The sequence below is a fragment of the Equus przewalskii genome, chromosome 11 (genome assembly GCF_037783145.1).
Source record: "Equus przewalskii isolate Varuska chromosome 11, EquPr2, whole genome shotgun sequence".
NCBI lineage: Eukaryota > Metazoa > Chordata > Mammalia > Perissodactyla > Equidae > Equus > Equus przewalskii.
Window position 1 is genome coordinate 12,069,065 of NC_091841.1, and position 23,316 is coordinate 12,092,380.

At 39.3% G+C, this 23,316-nt stretch overlaps 1 protein-coding gene across 1 annotated transcript in view; it reads right to left on the reverse strand.

Annotated features, from left to right (window-relative positions):
* Positions 1–23,316, reverse strand: part of FNBP4 (formin binding protein 4) — a 32,337-nt gene that overhangs the window by 6,333 nt on the left and 2,688 nt on the right. Inside the window, 14 exon segments of the mRNA XM_070563855.1 lie at positions 4,792–5,135; positions 5,544–5,688; positions 5,813–5,955; positions 5,958–6,122; positions 10,570–10,757; positions 11,743–11,876; positions 12,672–12,776; positions 13,845–13,969; positions 15,256–15,466; positions 16,619–16,960; positions 17,980–18,100; positions 18,206–18,353; positions 19,217–19,403; positions 19,768–19,904. Coding sequence (XP_070419956.1) covers positions 4,792–5,135; positions 5,544–5,688; positions 5,813–5,955; positions 5,958–6,122; positions 10,570–10,757; positions 11,743–11,876; positions 12,672–12,776; positions 13,845–13,969; positions 15,256–15,466; positions 16,619–16,960; positions 17,980–18,100; positions 18,206–18,353; positions 19,217–19,403; positions 19,768–19,904 — 2,495 coding nt within the window.

Here is a 23,316-nt window from a genome sequence, read left to right on the forward strand (position 1 = left end):
AACTCTAGAAACCAAAGATCTGCAGCAATCCAGAGAACTCCCAGTCGAGAAAAAGCCATACTCAAAACAGTAGGAATTTCCTGGCATATCTGCCTGCTCATGCGCCACCCCCACCCCCAGTGTGGTTGGGAGGAAGTGGCCCAATTCTGAGTTCCCTCCTTCAGAACGAAAGGAAAAGAGAGGAATGTACAAAATGTTCTAGCCTGTCTGTGGCTGCCTGAGGGACTGGTTTCTGTATTGCTTGCCTTGGAGCTCAGGCAGGAACAGCAACATATTTTGGATCTCAGGTTGGAAGCCATGCAATGAAAGGCAGTGGCAGATGGGGCAGCATGTGAAAAGCACAGGACTGCAGTCATGTAGACACCTGGGGGCAGAGGAATACAAAAGAACATCTAACCCTCCTAGAAGAAGCAGGTGTGAGACTGTTAGGGAAATTAAAATTAAATGTACACAGGAGAATGGGAAAAAGGAACAAGCACAAGTCCAGGGAACACAGATGCCCAGACACAGCCTGAAAAGATGTGAGCCTTCATGCTGGGCTTATTAATGAAGGTCTTCCCCCACACAGAGCCAGTGTGCAAAGACTGGGAGGGGTAGCTGTTTTGCCAAATGCCTGACTTTCAACAAAGGATCACAAAGCATACAAAGAAACTGGGAAATACGCCCATTCAAAGGATCAAAATAAACCTTTAGAAATCAACCATAAAACATGCTTCAGACTTACTAGACAAAGACTTTAAACAAACTGCCAGAGAGCTAAAGGAAAACACAGGTAAAGAACTAAAGAAAATAAGGAAAATGGTATATACACAAAATGAGAATATCATCAGAGAGAGATATTATTAAAAAGAACCAAACAGAAATTCTGGAGCTGAAAAATACACCAACTGAATTGAAAAATTAATTAGCTCAACAGCAGACTCCAAAGGGCAGAAGAAAGGATCAGCAAAATTAATAGGTCATTTGAAACTATTGAGTCTGAGGAGCAAAAAGAAAAAGCAGCAAAGTGAACAGAGTCTAAGCGACTTCTAAGATACCATCAACTGGACCAATATATGCATTATGAGAATCCCAGGAGGAGAGAGAGAAAACAGCAGAGAACTTACTTGAAGAAATAAATGCCAAAATCTTCCCAAATTTAAGGAAAGACATGCATATACGTATCCAACGGGTCTAACAAATGCCAAGCAGGATAAACCCCAGAAGACCACACGAAGCGACATAACCAGTCAGTCAAAAACCAAAGAGAGGGCCAATCCTGGTGGCCTAGTAGTTAAGTTGGGTGCATTTCACTTTGGTGGCCCAGGTTCGATTCTCGGGCACGGACCCACACCACTCATCTGTGAGTGGCTATGCTGTGGTGGAGGCTCACATACAAAAAGAAGATTGCTAGTGGATGTTAGCTCAGGGCAAATCTTACTCAGCAAAACAAAACTACAACAACAACAAAACCACAAAAACCCCCACAGAGAGAATCTTGAAACCTTGCAGGTTATAAAGCAGTGGGATTATATTTAAAGTGATCAAAGAAAAAAAAAATCTGTCAACCAAGAATTCTGTAACAAGCAAAACTGTCCTTCAAAAATGAGGCTAAATTAAGATGTTACTAGACAAACAAAAGCTGAGGGAGTTCATTAATGCTGGACTTGCCCTATAGGAAATCCTAAATGGAGTCTTTCAGGTTGAAATGAAAACATACTAGATAGTAATTTGTCATACAAAAATAAAGCTCTCTGGTAAAAATAAATACATGGACAAATACAAAAACCAGTTTTATTGTGATTTTGGTTCATAATTCTACTTATTCTTCTACAGAATTAAAAAGACAAAAGTAAAAAAATAATTATAAATCTATGTTAATGGGTACACACTATATCAAGATCTAATCTATGACACCAATAACATAATGGAGTGGGGTGCAGCTGTATAGGAGTAGAGTTTTTGTCTGCAATTGAATGTATCAGTTTAAAATAAGTTGTCATAACTTTAGTGTATTGGATATAATTTCCACGGTAACCACCAAGAAAATGTATATAGAATATACACGAAAGGAACTGAGAAGAAAATAAAAACTCGTCACTGAAAAAAATCAACTAAACACAAAGACAGGCATTGAGGGAGGAAATGAAGGACAAAAAAGCTGGAAGACAGAGAAAACAAGTAACAAAATGGCAATAGTAAGTCCTCTTATCAGTAGTTACTGATAATAAGTTAGTAATTAACTAATGTAAATGGATCAAACTCTCCAATCAAAAGCCATATACTGGCAGAATGGATTAAAAAAACAGAATTCAGGGGCTGGCCCCATGGCTGAGTGGATAAGTTCTCGCACTCTGCTTCAGCAGCCCAGGGTTTCACCAGTTCAAATCCTGGGTGCTGACATGGCACCACTCATCAGGCCATGCTGAGGTGGCGTCCCATGTACCATAACTAGAAGGACCCACAACTAAAGAAAATATATACAACTATGTACTGGGGGAACTTGGGGAGAAAAAGCAAAAAAGAAAAAAGATTGGCAACAGTTTTTAGCTCAGGTGCCAATCTTTAGAAAAAAGAGAAATTCATTTTATATCTAAGGACACACACAGGTTTAAAGCGAAAGGCCAGAAAAATATATTCAAATATTATATGCAAATATTAACCAAGAGAAAGTAAGGGTAACTACAATAATATAAGACAAAAGAGACTTTAAGTCAAAAGCTGTTATAAGAGACAAAAAAATAAACAATCTACAGATTAAATGCAATCCCTATCAAAATTCCACTGGACTTTTATGCAGAAACAGAAAAGCTGACCTTTAAATTTGTATCAAATTGCAAGGGAGCCTGAATAGCCAATAACAAAAAAGAAGTACAAAGTTGGAGAACTCACACTTCTCAATTTCAAAACATAGTACAAAACTAAAGTAATCAAAACAATGTGGTACTGACATATAGACCAACGGAATAGAATTGAAAGGCCAGAAATAAACCAATACATCTACAGCAAATTGATTTTAGATAAGGTCTTCCATTCAATGTGGAAAGAATGGTCTCTTCAACAAGTGGCGCTGGGACAACAACATAGCCACATTAAAAATAATGAAATTGAACCTCTACCTGATACCATAAACAAAAAATCAACTAAAAATGGATCAACAACCTAAATGTAAGTGCTAAAACTATAAACTCTTAGAAGAAGGGCCGGCCCAGAGGCGCAGCAGTTAAGTTTGCACATTCCGCTTCGGCAGCCCGGGGTTCACCAGTTTGGATCCCGGGTATGGACCTACACACCACTTGTCAAGCCATGCTGGGGCAGGCGTCCCACATATAAAGTAGAAGATGGGCACAGATGTTAGCTCAGGGCCAGTCTTCCTCAGCAAAAAGAGGAGGACTGGTGGCAGATGTTAGCTCAGGGTTAGTTTTCCTCAAAAATAAATAAACTCTTAGAAGAAAACATAGGGGTAAATTTTCATGACCTTGGATTTGGCAATGAATTCTCATATAGGACACAAAAAACACAAGCAAAAAGGAAAAAACAGTAAGTTGGACTTTACCAAAATTAAAAGGTTTTGTGTATCAAAGGAAAGTATCCAAGTGCAAAGACAACTCACAAAGTGGGAGAAAATATTTACAAATCACAGATAAGGGAATTGCATCTAGAATACATACAGAACTCTTACAATTCAATAAGAGAAACACAAACAATCCCATTCAAAAACAGATGGTACCGGCCCCTTGGCACAGGGGTTAAGTTCAGTATGCTCCACTTCAGCGGCCTGGGTTTGTGGGTTTGGATCTCGGGTGCAGACCTAAACCACTTGTCAGCCATGCTGTGGGGGGATCCCACATACAAAATAGAGGAAGACTGGCACAGATGTTAGCTCAGGGCTAACCTTCTTCAAACAAACAAAAAAAGGAGGCTTGGCAATGATGTTAGCTCAGGGCAAGTCTTTCTCATCAAAAAGGAAAAAAAGGTTCAGTTGCTGTGGAAAAACTTTGGCAATTCCTCAAAAAGTTAAAGAATTATCATATAACCCAGCAATTCCACTCCTAAATATATATCCAAAAGAAATTAAAACAAGTACTCATCATACGTGTACTTATAGACATATTCATATCGGTACTCTTCATAATAGCCAAAAGGTATAAAACAATCCAAATGTCCATCAATAAATAAGCGGATCAACAAACTGTGGTCCATACACACAACGGAAGGTTACTCAGCTATCAAAATGAAGTACTAATACATGCTACAACATGGATGAACCTCAAAAACACTGTGCTAAGTGACGGAAGCCAGATACCACAGTTCACGTGTGCATGATTCCAGAAGAGGTAAATCCATAGAGATGGAAGGCAGACTGGCAGTTCTCAGAGGCAGAGGGAAAGGGTTGATGGGGAGTGACTGCTTAATAGGTTTTCTTTTGGGATGATGAAAATGTTATATAACTAAAGAGAAGTGGTGGTTGCACAACACTGTGAATGTACTAAATGCTAATCAATTGTGTACTTAAAATTATTAATTCTACATGAATATCTCTTCAGTAATAAAAATTTTTCAATAACAATTTTTTTTCCTTCTTTCTTTGGCTTTTGGTGAGGAAGATTGGCCCTGAGCTAACATCTGTTGCCAACGTTCCTCTTTTTTTTTAGTTCTTCTATGTGGGATCCCAACACAGCATGGCTTGATGTGTAGGTCTGCACCCAGGATCCAAACCAGTGGACCCCAGGCCACTGAAGCGCAGTGCATGAATGTAACCACTACACCCCGGGGCCAGCCCATCAATAACAATTCAGAGATTTACTATACCTTATCTTTCTTTCCTTTTTTCGTCTTTTCAGGGGGTGGCGCTTTGGGAGCTGGTGGTGGTGGTGGAGGAGGAGGAGGAGGAGGAGGTGGTGGTGGCTCTATAATGGCAGTGGTAGGCACAGCACCTCGGGCCTGGACTGGCTGCAGCGCGGGAGCAGTCACTGCCATTGGGACAGAACATTCAGCATAGCTCATAAGTGCAGAAGCTGATGCCAATCCTAGGTAATTCGACTGTAGGCTCATTCCTCTGGCCTGATGAGCCATTCCTGTGGCTGGATGGCTAACTGATATTGCCTGGTGTCCGATCCCTGCAGATTGATGTCCAATCCCTGCCGCCTGGTGACCTAAGACAGAAAACAGAAAATGAAACTATAAAAACGACAAGAACGACATTGTGACAATGCCAAAACAAGGAAAAGGGAATTGAGGGTTAGATCGCCTACAAATGATTCCAATACAGCTTTTCCTAAAAACATACAGCCACATTTTCTGGTAGCAAAAGACTAATTTCTGAATACTTTATCATTAAGGTACTTAAACATCAAAATCACTGATGTTATGTAAATACACAGAAAACAATCTGGAAGGATACATGCCAAACTGTTAACAGTGGTTTTTAGTAACTGAAAGGAATGCATATTATGAGTCTTTGCAATGAAAAGCCTTTAACATTTCTTCAATTTATGACACCTAGTTCTGGAAACAAAGACATAATCCATTGCGGGAAAACACATTTTAATCACAATGCTTACCTGCAGCTATAGCTGATTGGCTGTAGAGGACCGGAGAGCTACCAATGGTAGCTGATCTCTGAACTACTGCAGTACTAATTTCTGTAGCTTTCCTCTTTATCGCTTTAGCAGAAGGAGAAGTAGAGACAGTAGAATCACCCGAACTCTGAAACAGAGATTCCAGTCAGTGGCTAAAGGCCCTGGTTAAAAATCCTCTTCTAAAATAAAACAGGATGTCAACCTTGCCCCAGTCCCCAAAACTCTTCAGAATGACAAAGGGCATTTCTCACCTGGCTAGTTACAACCGTGGTTTGTGCAGAAGGTTTCAATGGAGTGTCCTCCTCTGTTCCCGGGGCAGGAGGCTCCTCACTTCCCTCATCCTCCATCTCTACCTCCTGGATCTCACCGTCTTCTACAGGAGGAGGTGGGGGGGAGGGGGAGGAGGGGATTCTGGAGGTGGAGGTGGAGGCGGTGGCATTTCCAAAGGTAACGGAGGTTGAAGCACAGGCACGTTTGACTGAAGGAGGGTCCAGAATGGAGTAAGTGGCATGAGTGATGAAGAAGAAACTTGGCCAGAAAAGGACTCTTTACAAAGAGAACCTATGAAAACAAACAGGAGTCAAGGAAAAAGCAAGCCAAAAACTCCATGGCTTATATTCACAGAAATGTTCAATTGACTGGTGAGACAAAATCTGACCCACAGGCATCTATGTGACATTGATGTCACTGAATTACGAAACAACTCAGTTCAAAAATGACTTCCATGGAAAGATAAATTTATGAACCTCAGTGAGCACTTGCCCCAGCTGTGTTATACTAGTCTTGTTCTTTGGGTCCAGATTTATGGATGAGTAAACGAAGCACATCAACTCAATGAAAAATTCATCGGAATCTTAAGTTTCTTATTTCGAATATTCAGTTTCAACATATACAACTAGAAGGCAACACTCTGGGGTCTTTTTTATTTCAAAAGTGAAGAGGTGAGTGAAAATGATGTGCACTTGCAATACCGAGTCAAAGTATTTTATTTTTTAGTGAGTTAGATAATTGAGGACGACCCAGAGAAGTATCCATTGAAAACACTCACGCAAAGCCTGTTTTAATTCATTTGGGTTACTAAGTTTTAAAAATCCATTTGCAAGGTGCTTTGTCAAGCCTATCATTCCTTCACACCTTTGTGTGAATTATATTCATTTGCTAAATCGTAGCAACACAAATCAGGGAGGGTAATTTTTTACTTCTGTGATGAGAAAAGGGAAATTCAGGAGAATAAATCTTCCAGGTCGACTATATCTCATGTATACATAAAAGAGGTGTTTGAAGATACAGAGGATTTGAAACAGCCATTGAAGTCTGAGTCAAGAACTTACAGCTGAACAGCTATAGGCTCGGCTTCCCTCAAACCTCTGCAAAAGCCATAGTTCATTACTGTCTTTTCTCTGCTGAGAAAAGCTTTAAAGATTAGACAAAATAGGAGAATATACTTACTTGTAGCTTTCCCCATCCCTCTTTATCGTCAATAGGGAAGTTTCACAATATATGGGACTATTAGATATATATCCCAGGAATGTTGAAGGGGATTTTCTCCCTAAAAATCATAGAATTTAGGAGTAGAAGAGACATGAGAAATCATCTAGTTCAACCCTCTCATTTTAAAGGTAATGAAACCCAGGAGGCAAATGACTTGCCCAAGATCATACTGCTCTTAGCGGCCAGGTCTGACTCCTGCCTAGTGCTATTTTATCAAGATGCCCTGGTGAGATATCAGGAGTTCAAGAGCTTTAGAAATCTCAGTCAAATAAATCTCACTTCTCATGGAGCAGAGATCCAGACACAGTCACCTATGAAATGTCATGGTCAAAAGCAGTGGATTAAATAAGGGCTCTATTATGGAAGGCCTAGGACAAGAATGAGGCCTTTTACCTTATTTTGCTCAAAATACACCACACTAGCACTCAATAAGGTAGAACCAAAGTGACCATGAACCATTTAGCTTTTGGAATAGCTTTAACTTTTTATGGAATAGATAAATAATACACTATGTAAAAGATTTTAAGAACACAATTCACATTGTTACTGTAATTATTTGAGCAGTTGCTTACTACTAAGAAAAGAGCACTGAAAAAAATTCACCAGAACACGGAAGTCAGTTTTCCAGGCAGAAGACTTCAAATGTCTCATTAAACATTTCTATTTGATCATATCCAACATGAGTTTAGACACTAACTTCTAGACAAATAAAGTCTGGGTATGGCCAGTCTATTACATTACACAATATTACATTCAAGATTACTTCAGAATTAAGGTAATAAACAATGAAGATCAGTAACTTATTAAACTTTCTTCTACTAAACCAACCACAACATGTCGGTAAGTAAATGTATCAGATTTTGTGCTTAGGTAGATTTCTCATCTAGAAGCATAACTCAGTACTGAGAGTTATGATGGTGATATGCTGCTATGTGGAGGAACTCAAAGAAACACAGTAGGTTCAAGGTTAATAACGTGGTTTACAACCTCCAGCAAAGCTGTTCAGAACTAATTAAACTTTGCGTAAATGTAAGATAAACTAGACCTGATAATTTAGCAGCAAATAAGGAACATACTTTTAGAGTTAATATTTGAATCCCAAACTAAGCTTACTCAAAACATAAAAGCTGCGTCTCAACATTGATAATTCTCTCCTTTAGCTTAAATAGAAAGAATCCTAGTTTGAATATCCATGGATGTCATATTACATGATGCTTCTGTTTCTAAATTTAATCCAGTTGGGATATTTTGCCATTTAAGAGAACATTTAAGTCTGAAGTCCGAGGAGAGATTAAAATGGTATACATAGCTTTTATTATGGGCTAATAGATTAAAAAAACTACAAGCTTAAAGAGAGTATAGTGTGCAGATAGAAATTTTGAATTCTTCAAGAACATATTTCTTCTACGTATCTTTATTTTCTATTTATAGGCAGGATTCCTTTTTTGTTTTCCTATACTTTCCCAAAAAATTTTTGCTTAGTATTTTGAGCCAAGAAACCAGTTTAGCAATTTTAAAGCAAGAAGTTATTATATAAATAATAGTTCCATAGAGACTTTTTTTGAAAAGCAGCTAAATTTAACCTAAGTGACAAAAGCCCAGAAAGACAGACATATTCGATATCATCTTTAGAGACATGACGTTAAATTCAAACAATGAACAAGGATCAAAAATGAACAGAACTTTGAAACTTCCTTGTTCCTCACAATATAGTAATTTTTCTTCTTTAAAAAATGGTTTTAACTACTGCTGGGCTGACAAAGAGCATATATTATATGAACTAACTTTATAGGCTTAAAATAGTGATTGATATTGCTTTTAAATAAAATCTTTGGATTTTACTTAGATCAAGTTTATCATGTGGTTTTAGCAGTTCTTGATAAAGAGGCTTAACAATCTATGCTGGTTTATCACTGGCTTTTCCCTACAGCATAACTAGTTTTGCTTTAAGCAGATAGGAATGTCTCCAGGTCTTCCCTTTACAAAACAGTACCAACTGTGTGTGTAGTCAACAAAGAGGGCAAAGAACTTAATACTGAACCCTAAGCTTTTCACAGAGCACTCAGAGTGGGCATTCTGGACTATTCGGTTTTGGAACATACAAGCAAAGGACATTAGAGAGCGGCCAGGAGCGGAATCACCCCCCAGAACCACTACCAAGCCTCTTCAGTTCACTAACTACTAAAAAGCAAACAGACAATAAAAGCAACTTACTAGACATATCTATCATTGCTACCAATAGAATAGGGAAAGGAATCAAAAGAAAATCTCTTCAGGAAAATGTTAAGTAAAAATACCCTATAACCTGAGAAAATACATTTCTGAAACATCAAGAAGAATAAAGCCACCCTTTCGCTAGTTTTAAAACTATCGCTGCAGTCATGTGGCTTTTCATTCAGACTGCTGACAGGGATTCCTAGGCTAGGCAAGAAGTTAACAAAATCACTTGCTACACGACCAGTTTCACTTGGTATATGATCAGAACTTTCTGACTGGGATCGGGGAGCCAGTAGAGTATAAGGCATCATTTTTCATAAGCAGAGAACGAAAGAATTCAGCTCTTCACGCCCTATCTTACCAACAAATTCCAGGTCTTTTTATCTTCAAAGGTTTATTACTTTAGAAACCACTCCACAGATTCTTGCCTTCATGTGACACCACTTTAAAAAGTAGCTATCAGTTTTTTACATCAAAAGGTTGTTAATGACAGGCTTGACTATGCTTCATTATTTACTTATTTTTGTCCATCCAAGAAAGACAGACTTACAGGGATAAAAATGTGTCTTCTTCCATAATGTGGAAATCAAGCCAGGGCTCTGAAGAGCTACCAGATTCTCAGAGTAACTGGAAAGCTATGAAAGCCTTTTTTCTTTCATGTATATAACTAAACTAAAGACCTCTAAGAGTACTTTAAATGGATTGAGCCATCCTGATTGTTTAATACTAGAATATTGTTGGCGATTTGCAATGATCAATACCCTGAAACAAGTATGGTCCTAGTTTCATTTTTCTTCAGATTGCTTTGATTTGTAACAACCATACTTCTTATAAGACTAGTACAGTTGAAAAATCAACTTGTAACATCAAAGACTAAACGTTCTACACAAAGGTGGAACAAATCTCACATTATCATTCCACATAGATATTGACAATTCAACTATCCAGCTCCTTAACATTAATTAGTATTCCTGTTACATCCTGGAAATTCACAGCTTTGTCCGTGGCAGGACAGAGTGGTTATAGGACAATCTTTTAAATCAAAATATATTGGCTAATCATTTCATTTTTTAGCAGAGTTTGATAGCAATAGTATGCTGATTTCTAACCACTCACTGCCTTGGTTTTCTTCAGTATTAACGCTGGCATTCTTTTATTTTTAGGTAAAGCCACTATTTTCTAATTAGAAATTTACGTTATTGTGATTTAAATTATTTTTTTCTTTTACGATATCAATTACTACAAGTCTTCTTTCTCTAAAATCATTTCTCTCCCATTAGCACAGAGTAAATTGGCCCACCTGTGGAATTCTCGGAGGACTCTGTTGAATTGGAATCAGCGCCAGTTTTGTCTTTCAAGGTCTGTTTAGGAAGAGTCTCGTCTCTACTTTCTGCTGCTTGGCTTTCTTCCTCCTCCTCCTCACCATCTGGGAACTCCCACTGAGACTCGCCCGACTGTTCGTTTACATAGAAATATCGTCTATGATCCCTAAATTACAAGAAAGAAAACACATGTTTTAAGACCCATTCTCCTACAAAGACACTGCCATTTGGTCCTGTCCCAGGACAGCAGTCTGCTCTCACAGGGACGAACCTCTTCTTAACGGACTGCTATTCACAAAGGCAACAAAGAGCTTTGACAATTGAGAATGGAGAACCAAGGATAATTCAAAGCTATTTGCACTGCCAGCAGCTCTGTGAATACAGCCCTGAGCCCTCTCACTCCAACAGATGACTTAGAAAACACCTCTCACATCTTTTTTTTTTTTTTTTGCCAATGCTTAACAGGGTTTCAAGTTTCATTAACGGAGGGACTCAATCTCCTAGAACACTAATTTCCCTTCCGAAGAAGAGAACAACGAAGTTTGCGAAAGCTGACTCTTCCCCTCTTGGACCGTGGAATTCACATTTCATACTCTTGATATCAAACACAGTGAAAGCTAAAGAGAGGGAGAGGATCTGGGAGCTGAAAAATAAAAGAGCAAAGATTTCAAATAATGAAAAAAAAAATCAAGAAAAGCCAAATATAAAAAGAAATGTTTTCATCTGACCTGCTGGCAGAAGATAGTAATCTTGTTCTTCCTTCACATCTTCAGCCACGAAGCTTTCCTTAACTTCACCGAGGTTAATCAGGAGTAGTTGCTTCCAGAGGTCCTGTAAAGCGCACAGAGCTCTCGCATGCGCTTAACCCCCAAGCCCGCCCTACTCCGTGCAACACTCTGGAGAGTAAAAACCAGCTTTGTCCAATCTTGGGAAAAAATCCGTTACATGGAACACTTTAAACATTGCTTTTTGTGTCTCCACCGTGTGGCTGGCCCGAACTCTGTGAGTGCGTGCGATGCTCGGCCTGCCCGGCACCGCTAACTGCAGCTGCTCTGTCTCCACACAGGCTGTCATGTCGTCAGGCGGTGGTGATCACAAATCATGTCTGAGATGTCAAAGGTGAAAGGTGAAAAGGGGAGAAGAGTGCGTACCTGTCCCAGTGGCAGGACCAGCCTTTAGGAGTGGCGTTTATTTCATACTGTTTTAGTTGTTCTGCTGCATCCTGAAGTTTACGTTTAAGGTAGTTTCCATTAAGAGCCCCTTCCCGCCAGTCTGCGATACGAGTCTAGAATCAACAAACAGCAGGAAGTTAAAGATTTCTTATGCTAGGAGGCAGAGAGAAAGGGACAGAAGTCTTCTGGTCCATGACTATACTGCTATACTCTTGGCAGGAATGAAGACCAGAGAGGAAAAGAAATCCCATCTTAATTTCATAAAAAACACTGTTTGATCCACAGAGTTCTGAAAAATGAGACTGGACCCCAGCACATGTTTACACTGTCAACTCTCCAACATCCGTGAAAATAAGTAGAAGTAGTTCTATTTTCCCCTTTAGCCTACAGTAAGATTGGTTTCCCAGAAATTTTACCTCTTTTGGGTAGAGAGTTCATTCAGCTCAGTAACATTAATCAAAACTAAAGATTCAGTTCTTAGGGACATCAGCCAACATCCTGGAGGAGGCCCTTACCTAATCCCGCCCTTCCATTCTGTAAAGTATGCAGGCTACAAATAGGACTCAAAACTTTTCTTTTTAAATAGATTTATAAAGCTTTAACACTTAAGTACTGTCAATGTTATATGGCCTCATCTGATCATTATGAATAGAATTTTAATTTGTTACAAATAAACTTATATTGAAATATACCCCTATTGAATGCAGTATCATCATTACACACAAACTCTCAGTATTTATCTTCAGAATTGTATTTTGTGCTTTGGCTATAGTTTTTCTTCCTGGGGTGGTGGTTCAGATACGCATAAAAGTTAAAAACTTAAATTTAAGATTTAAAATATAACACAGAGTCCTCACACATATAGCATGTCACTCAAACACTGTTTATACCCAAAATGGCTAAATTACCTCAGTCTGTAAGAGCAGCACATGAAAGTTGGAGATGGACTGTCTATTAATGCCTAGGAATTCAAATTTACTTGTCAGGGTATTTGCCAGTTCTCCGATCTGAAACTGTAATGCAGGAAAGAACAAAAGGAAAAATAAAAATAGAATCAGCAATATTTTCTGTATTGTGGGAAATCTTTCATTTATTGTTATAGATACTAGAAAAATGCATCTGCCTACAAACAGCTTTTCTCAGACAGCTGCATCTAATTATATAAAAGATTAAATTCTGGAGCCGGCTTGGTGGTGTAGTGGTTAAGTTTGCAAGCTCCACTTTGGCAGCCCAGGATTCATGAGTTCGGATCCCAAATGAAGACCTAGCACTATTCATCAAGCCACACTGTGGCGGCATTCCACATAAAAAAGAGGAAGACTGGCAACAGATGTTAGCTCAGGGCCAATCTTCCTCTCACGTGCACAAAAATAAATAAAAACAATGTATTTTTTAAAAAAAAAGTTAAATTCTTATTTATAGTAAAATAATTCACAAGAGTGATAGTGACAGATAGTCTAGAGAAATTAAATGCATACGTACTCTAATAAAACACAGAATTCAACAGTTGAAAATTGATCCTAAATGCTCTAACTCCCAATATTGTCCAAACCATCACTTACCCATTCTCCCCATCCCTTCTACATGGTTCTACACTAGCTAGTGACTGGATAACATCTTTCAAGTCAAAAGAATATGCTAAGTAGTTTTTCCAACAGACTGCCCTTGAATAGCCACATACTTATGTGTTATATGGTCCAATTCTCCTCATGACCCTAGGTTACAAATGAAATTGGAACCAAATGTGCCTTTGCGTAAGGACAAGTAGTTCATGCAGGAATTAAATTTGTAACTTTCAGTCTCTTCAGTACTTCCAGAGAAGCCTGTATTTGACAAGCTACTGCTTTCCAATGGAGGCTTACTTGTAAGAAAGTAAGCATTTAGAATTTATTTTTAGATAATTTCTCCACATCAGTCAGTCCTTATTCCTTATTTCAGCCTTAAATATGACCTTTTCACCTAACCAAGTAAATGATTTAAATTTGGAGATAGTAAAGGGCACTTTTACTTCTTGCTAATAGGAAAAGTAGTTCAATGGTTGGCCAATCTAAAAATACTTGTGAAGCTGCATTAATACATACTTTCAAATCCTGCTCCTCTTCTACTTTCGGCGCTGTTTGTACTCTTATCTTCTCTGGGGATTCTTCTACTTCCATCTCTTTGTCTGAATTCTCATCTATTTTTTCTGAATTTTCAGCACCAACTGCTGCAAAAGAACACATGTGAAATCAAATCAAAAGGACCAATACTGATGGAGCCCTACATACATTTTCTTACCCCTGTAGCAGAGATTGCTGACATTTGAATGGCTTATAGGTTTCTTTTGGTAATACAAATGCAGTATTATTATTTTTTTTAAAGATTTTATTTATTTATTTTTTTCCTTTTTCTCCCCAAAGCCCTCCAGTACATAGTCGTATATTCTTCGTTGTGGGTCCTTCTAGTTGTGGCATGTGGGACGCTGCCTCAGCGTGGTTTGATGAGCAGTGCCATGTCCGCGCCCAAGATTCGAACCAACGAAACACTGGGCCGCCTGCAGCGGAGCGCGAACTTAACCACTCTGCCACGGGGCCAGCCCCTGCAGTATTATTTTTTTAAGAGTAAAACATGGACACAACTTAAATGTCCACTGATGGAGGAAGAGTCGAGCAAAGACATCTATACCACTCAGTGGTTAAAAACAGTAATTTTCAAAACACATTAAGTGAAAAAAGTGTGTCGGCCTAACAATCCATATGGTTTATCTCATCTACGGTAAAATTTACATCTGCACATGTACACAGATACACCTACAAATGTATATAAAGATAGAGGAAAAGGTCCGAAGGAAATCCTTTAGGATAGAGGAAACGCACCTCAGGGGTCGGGAATGAGAATCGGGAGAAGATGGAGAGGGACTTTTAGAACTCTACTTCGTATTCTCCTCTAATGTTGATTGAAAAGAAAAACTTCAAACAAGATGTTTGCACTTACTTATTACCTATGTTTTTACTTGTTTTTTAACCAAAACCTATAAGGTATCCTCTGTTAGGTTTACTCAACTAAGGTTAGGTGTTCAAATTTTACTGCTCCCTTTCCACTACGCAGAGAGAACAGAGACGAGGCTGGGCTTGCCAGAGGCGGTCCTGGCCTGCCTTGCCTACCATCTGGAAATAGCAGGCTAAGGAGAGCGCCTGGTCTTTATACAGATCAAGACAACTATAGTGCTAAGTGATAAAAAATAAGGGGAGTCAAGCTTGCTTTGCTGCTGTTAAGGGAGAAGTAATTCCTAATCAGTAGTGAACACACAACCCAGCGGATGCCAGCCTCTCAGACTCTTACTCCTCCACTGGAGGTGGAGAGCAGTGAAGGGACGCCTCCTTCCCAGGACTTCCCTAAAAGGGTCAAAGAGCTGTCTCTCGCTTTTTGCTGAAGAGGGAAGAAAAAAAGCGAAAGAAAGATTCCCCCTCTATATTTTTCAAACTCTGAAGTTTAATGTAGAGCATGAGTTACCAGCTTCTCCATTTTCTGGAGTCTCTCGTCCAGTTTTGCTAGAACTCCGGCTGGTAGATTCTGGACTGGTAGCTCGAACAAACATCTTCCATTTCCCTCTTTTAGACATAAGTCTACGCATTCCATCTTGAGATGCTGGCTGGCTGATATCAGAACATGGACTAGACCCTGACACACTACCATCTCCTTCCTCCAAGGCTCGCAACTCTGCCTACAACGAACAAGACAATCAAGTTAGAGTGTTATTCACTACTTATCAACACTTAAGCATTTGTGAGTTGCAAGTACCCAGGCGTTCTTTGAATTTAAATTCTTTGAAGACAGAAGTATTTCTTAACACATTTTTCCATCAGAGCTGAGCGTTATGCTCCATATTCTATTGTTACTCAATAAATGTTGATTCATGATTATAGTTAACAAATATAGATTTGAAGGGGATAGGTCCTAGAGATCTACTAATAGACTAGTTTTCCAATACATGCACACAACAGATAAAGCTTAACTTAGGTAGTTGCTCTCCATAGCTTCAAATTTTTTAAGATTTTATTTTTCCCTTTTCTCCCCAAAGCTCCCCAGGTACATGGTTGTGTATTTCTAGTTGTGGGTCCTTCTAGCTGTGGCATGTGGGATGCTGCCTCTTCATGGCTTGATGAGCAGTGCCACGTCCACGCCCAGGATTCGAACTGGTGAAACCCTAGGCCACCAAAGCGGAGGGCACGAACTTAACCACTCGGCCACGGGCTGGCCACTCAAATTTTTCAAAAGGGTGGGAAGCTTCAAGGAGATATTACTATCATAACACCTATTAAGATTTTGCTTCACAGTGAAAGAAACAATAGATAAAACTGTTTGAAGAAAAATCAGGGCAGAAAACAGGTAAAACTCAACTTCCCAATCAGGAAAGTTTCCAGTGGACCACCTTTTTAAAAGGAAAGCACATGAAATCATGGGTTCTTCTTAATTCTTGTTCCTTAGAAGGCCCATTTAACTATCCAAACAACGCTGTAGCTGATCACCAGAAGCCAACTTGTACTCTAATGGTTGGGTTAAAAATCAAGTTCTCACAAGAATTTGCAATGCTCATTTGTTAAGAAGCTAAATCAAAGATACATTACTCATTGTATCTATCTTTAAACCAGAACAATGTCAGTCTTTACTGGTTGTCGACTACCAAAAGCATCATCAGGGACCAAAGGAACTACAACTCCACAGTTCAAGCTTTTATTGCAGAAGCTCAAACACTCTAGATGAAAGCATAAGAAAAACAAAATCCCAAGAACAGCTGTAGACTGAGCACAAAGGTCCCAGAGTATGACAGTACCGAGGGGAGAAATTTACTCTGACTAGAACTGCAAACACTTACTTTTTTCCTTTCCAAAACTAGCTCCAGCTCAAGGGTGTCTTGCTCTTCTTCCTCTTCACTCTCTCCAGACTGAACAACACTGCACAGGTCCTCCTGGGAAGGGTCCTCCAAACTGTCCAACATCATCTCCTGGGGCTTTCCGACTGTTGCTGCTTCTTCTACTGTCGTACTTGTTTCCTTCACTTCTGGAACTGGCTCCGCTTCTTTACAAATTACTTTTCTTCTCCATCTCTCTTCTTCCTCCTTTATTCCCTCAGGCAGCAAAGGAGCAAGCAACGATGCTGCCACGCCTTTCTTCTCCTCCTCATTATTTGAGAGAGCCTGAATTCCTTCATTTAGTTCCTATAAAGAATAATCTCACATAATTTTCAAAGAAATCTCACTGAATATATACTGAATTGTTCATGTTAAAAATGACTGTACTTTTCAGTCACTGGATATTCTTAAAAACCACCAAGTCGCAACAGATTAGTATGTCTAATTAGTATTACACGTTAATAGCAGATTACATGTGTATAATGGAGACACCGTTACTTCAGGAAGGCAGGTTTGAACTGAAAGCTAGTTCGGGGTGGGACTCACACTATATACCCTCCCCGCTACCTCCTGTGTCAACAGACAGGCTAGTAAGGAGCAGAGGCAGATTCGAATAAGCTCAACACATGACTGGGTAAGTCTTTACCTTCCTCTTCTGTATGAGGAAGATAACCTCACAGGTATGCTGTGAAGGTGATTTAGGGGAAAGTGAAATATTTCTAAAACGAAATGCATGATTATATTTAAGCGTCTATTTCCTCCATCGGGAGAATATTTATTCTACATCCCTCCTGGAGTTGTACAGAGTAAATTATTCTAAAAGTACTTTTGGTTATTAAAAAACTCCTTTGAACCCATCATTTAAAAATTCAAGATAAAATTCAACACATCCTCTCTCTGTAGACTACAGCTTACTTTTCTTACTGATGAGGCTATAGAAATCATTATTCCACTAATAGTTTTTAATTTTTAAGGTAGCTGATCTTTTTATTAAAAAAAAAATTACATGGAATCCCAAAATAGAACTATTCTGAAGTAGAGAAGGGGACCTGAAGCCCTGCCTGTGTGGCTGCTCCCATGTCCTTCACAATGACCCAAGAAGCCTCGGTGGCATCCCAAAGCTCCAAAAGAACCACCAAACTGGCTAAGTGCTGTAAATGCCATGTAATATACAGAAACAGTTAAGTAAAACTTTAAGAAACAGAATTTATCCTATTCCATACCTGATTGTAAAATATTAACAGAAAGCTTCTATACCTGTGCCAGAGGAACAGTCAAGCTCTTTAGATTTTAAATAAGCAAATGAGGAAAGATGTAACACTGACCTTTTTAACTTCTCGCTTGGGTACGACTGGTCCACTTTTACTACTAGAAACAGAAACATTTTTCTCCTTAGTGTAAATGTCTGTATTTACCACAAAACTAGCTTCGGCACCTGTTACAGAACTAAAAAAAATATACTTAGCAAGAGAAATAGAAGGCCAATATTATCAGCAAAGGTAAGACTCTTAATATCCTTCTAGGTAATTTCTTTCTCAAGTCTATTCTTACCTGGGCTGGTAATGTTGTAATCCCTGTACCTGGGTGGCAAGACACTGGGGCAACTCCCAAGTCACTTCATTTGTTTGTGTGTTCCAATAATAATAGCATCCTGTGTTCTCATCCCAGACTTCTTGCCAATCTCCCATCTCAATTCCAACTAGAAGAAAATAAATTTTAAGAAGCACAACTTCCTCCACAATTCTACCCTTATATCCTAAGTCAGCTCTACAGGCATAGCAATCTAACACAGGGTGTCTCAACGTCAGCACTGGTAACATCTGGGCAGGACAGTTCTTTGCTGTGGGGGGCAGTCCTACGCAGTGTTCAGCAGCATCCTGGCCTCTGCCCACTAGACGCAGTAACACTCTCCTGCCACCTGTTGTGATAACCAAAATGTCTCCAGACATTAGGGGAACTCCTCTCTCCCAAATCATCTTTGCACACACGGTTGAGAAAAGCAGTTTGATGGTCCAAAAATCTATTCTGAACCCCAAAAGGCTTTTTAAAATAGCTGTTATTATTTACCTGACATAACCTGCTACTGGTTAAAAGGACAAGCAATTATCTTTCAAAAGATAAATTTATATCCAGTAATTCCCAAAGAAAACCATCCTACTTATCACCTTCCAAATACTACATTTAAAAGGCCAGAATCCTAAAGTCTGGGGCTACAGCAGACAGATTTTCATCTTTGGGGATCTCAATGCCTAGGACATCTTTAAAGATTGCAATCTAGATTTCTTTCTTTTTTTTTTTTGAGGAAGATTAGCCCTGAGCTAACATCTGCCACCAATCCTCCTCTTTTGCTGAGGAAGACTGGCCCTCAGCTAACATTGTGCCCATCTTTCTCTACTTTATACGTGGGACGCCTGCCACAGCATGGCTTGCCAAGCAGTGTCATGTCTGCACCCAGGACCCGAACCAGCGAACCCCGGGCTGCTGAAGTGGAACATGCACACTTAACCACTGCGCCACTGGGCCAGCCCTAGATTTCTTTAAAAATCCAAGAATCAAGCTTACCTCCTGCCAGTGAACACTGGGTATCATACTGCCACCCTGACGCCTGGGCTGAGTCTGTTCCATTTGCAGCAGTGGAAGCAAGGGCAGATGATGCTGATTCCTTTGGCTCCGGTCGGGGTGGAGTAGGAGGTGGAGCAGAGGCTCCTGCAGGAGCTGCTGGCTGAGGAGCTGTTATGGCATCAATCTCCTTTAGAATGAAAATAGTAACAAATGCATTAATCATATCAAAACCTGAAAACTGAGGAAATGACGATCACTTAAAAAAATCCTACATGATCAGTTCTCAGCTTCTCAAATCAAAACTCTCATCTTTCAATTACACAAGTTCCCCAGACCCTCCTATTTTTTCCCCTTTTCTCCTTACAAGCTTTACAAACAGAGAAGAGGGAGAGGGCTGGAGAGGGACTAAGCAGGGAAGGGACAGTGGGAAGGCGATGAGGAGGAGAAGAGGGGAGAACGGGACACTGAGAGGGATAAGTAGACTAACCACTTGAGATCCAGGTCCCGAAGTGGCTCCAATAACTAAAAACCCAAACAAAAGCACCACTAACCGCTAGGAAGTTGGCTAATGTACTATCAATATCGGCTGACTGGTTTCCATTCGCCTCTTTCGACTGCGCTGGTTTTTCTGAAACATCACTCTCGTCGTCATCACTGTCAGCATATGCACCAAGCAAGCACAGACCTCCTAGGAACAAAAAGGTGAACAACGTCAGGAGCAACAACGCCAGCGTGTCCAAGAGAACGTCTAACGGGGTTCTTCAGGCAGAGCTCACATCTAGTTCACGGCTTCAAACACAACCGCAAATCATCACTGAAATGCCACAGGGAGGGAGAAATTACATTACGCACTTAGAGCTAATAAAATCAATCCACATAGCTACTTGACATCCTTCTCAAAATACATGCTCGATTATTCAACCTCATACTCTCCCTGGGAAAATAACAGTATACACTGAGTTTAGAATTACTTGATTTATGCATCCATCTCAAACAAGCAAAAGCCAATTAGGGTTTAGTAGACCAACAAAGGGATTTTCAAAGTTAAAAAGAAAGCTGTTTTGCAATGATTTTACATCAAAGGAGAAGTGACGAATTAAAATGGAACTCGAAAGTGCCAGAACAAAAACAAGAAACAAACAAACAACAACAGAACAGCTAGAACCAATTATCAATGTCTTCCTCAAACTCCAGTTGTACCGGGTATGACCTCTGTAATGCTGCTATTTCCTTTTCTATCGCCCGTGGCTACACTAATGTTACAATTAGCTAATAACTACCTTTGTATCTAATTTTATTATAGTAGGTACATGAAATGTTAAAGTTTAGCTAGACTGTTCAGCTATCAACAAGACTAGATTTCCCAGTGCCCAGCACATTCTACTTTCTCAATAAATATTCGATAAATGAACAGGAAGTAAAATCTAGTTTTGTCCTAATTCCCTAAGTGAATTTATGGGTTCATCTAAAAAATAAACACTAGTAGCTTCATTTATCATACAAGACTTCACATTCAATGCTTTAGCCATATAAATCTTCCCTTCACTATTTTTTGGTATATAGTTAAGTTCTTACAATAAATATCAATTTCCAAAATATTACTTTAAAGTGATCAGAAAGATTTTTAAGTGGACCTTTATTTGACAGTGTTTCCATTTTCCAGTTACCAAATATTTTATTTCTCATTGTTTTGGAACATGCCAGTCAACTTGCCTGATTTTCTGAACAAGAAGTAAGTCTTATAAGAGCAAAACTGCAGGAGACATTTTGTATGGAAAAACCTGCACTTCAGTATTCAGCACTGACGGTTTTTTGAGGGGAGGAGGAAGGATGGGAAATTTGTTTTTACATAAAAACACTTCTTAGTTTAGAGATAATCAGAGATATAATCAGCCAGGTCATTAGCCTTAATTGTGTATCCTTTGGTAAACGGTTCCAGTCAGGTGAGCCTCATGGAATGTTTACAACACGCCCCAAGCCAGGGTAATTCCCCAGGCCCAGAGTGGGTCACAGGCAAAGGTTTAGCCAAAGCTCCATCTAATTTTTCTTTCTTTTTTTTTTTTCCACCTCAGAGCTTTTCACAATACTCTCACCAGGCGTCTCCCAAGCTCCTAATGACATAATGACGATTAAATAGCAAAGTAAATGAAAATGATTAAACCCAGTATTGTGGGGAAACAGGCATACTTAATATTGTCAGAGACACTATAAATTGATTCAGTATTTCTTTGTGTGTGTGTGTCAGGAAGATTGGCCCTGAGCTAACATCTGCTGTCAATCTTCCTTTTTGCTTGAGGAAAATTGTCACTGAGGTAACATCTGTGCCAATCTTCCTCTATTTCATGTGGGACGTCACCACAGCGTGACTTGACAAGCAGTGCTAGGTCTTCACCCGGGATCGGAGTCTGTGAACCCCGGGCCGCCAAAGCAGAGTGTGTGAACTTAACCACTATGCCACAGGGCTGGTCCCTGATTCAGCATTTCTTAAGAATAATCTGGCCACATGCATCAAGAGCTACAAAACTCTTCAAGTTTCTCTTAGCGATGTAAACCCATCTTTAGGAATATAACCCCAAGAATAATGCAAAAAAAACTTTTGTGTACAAAGCTTCTAGCAGCCTTATTTAAATAAGTGAAAACTGTGAACAACCCAAATGCTCTGAAATAAGGAAGAGAGAAAGCAAATTACAGCACGGTATCTGATGTAGTATTATTTTATGATTAATCAGACCATTATAGGATTACAGGAAACAATGCTAAGGAGGAAAAAAGTAATGTAAAAGGAATAAAAGCAAGTCATGAAATGCACTTAAGTTCCAACTACACCTGTGAAAACTTAGTCCCCATGTCGATAAGGAACAGGCACAAATTTAGACTAAGACTGAAAATAAATATTCACAATATTATGTAAAATTGCTTAATCTTAGTAAAATAAACGAAAGCCTCAAAGGACCATACCCTAGACTACTACTGAGATGTTGCTACTTGAAACCAGAGGAATCAAGGCCATTCTTCAGGGCCACAGTCTGTCCTTAGTGGTCCTTTTTGAGAGGAATGCAGACTCCTCAAATCTCAATTTGTGGTGGCGGAGCAGTTAAGTTCGCACGTTCCGCTTTGGCAGCCCGGCATTCGCCGGTTTGGATGCCGGGTGCGGACATGGCACCACTTGGGAAAAGCCATGCTGTGGTAGGCGTCCCACATATAAAGTAGAGGAAGATGGGCACAGATGTTAGCTCAAGGGCCAGCCTTCCTCAGGAAAAAAAAGAGGAAGATTGGCAGTAGTTAGCTCAGGGCTAATCTTCCTCAAAAAAAAAAAAAAAATCTGACTTTGCTTAACTTTAATGGATGGTGCCACACAAGCTGTAAATCAACTAACTACATTAGGCAGTAAATTATTTCTTAGGTGTGCACCTTACTCTCCTACTAAGCTTCAAACAGTAACTGTGTCTTCAACGTCTACTACCATTTCCTTGCAACATTATCTGAACAGTGTTTTTTAATCCTCTTGATTAGCTGGTCATAGAAACTATTATCAATATGATAAAAGCTATGGACCCTCTCCCAGGAAAACATAGCTTAGTGTGCAATTTCAGGGGATTCAGAGACCTCTGACACTCATCTGTGGAACCCTAAGAACCCTTTTCTAGAAGATGCTTAAATACTGTTAACTATCATAGTAGTCTATTGATCTAATTTCATAAAGCTTATTCTAAATTTTTCTTTAAATAATTTGACATGCATACACCATAATATTTTTCACCAAAGAAGTATTAGATACGCTTGTTCCACCATATTATAAAAGCATACCTTAACAACTTAAGACTTTTACTCCTTTTTTGTGGAAAGAAATCTGGCATGTTTCTAGAAACATAAAGATAAAATCCTTTAACTAAAATCATCTTAAAAAAAAGTCAAGTGCTGAATATCTACTCTAATGGTTACAAAAAGCAATGCAAATAATGGAAAACTGTTTCCTTTCGGTTTTTCTTTCACAAACCTTCGTATGTATTATACCGACTGGTAGGTAAGAAATAATAAAGCTGATACATTGTTATGTTACAGGAGCAAATTGAAGGGAATGAAAACATTTCTGTTCACAA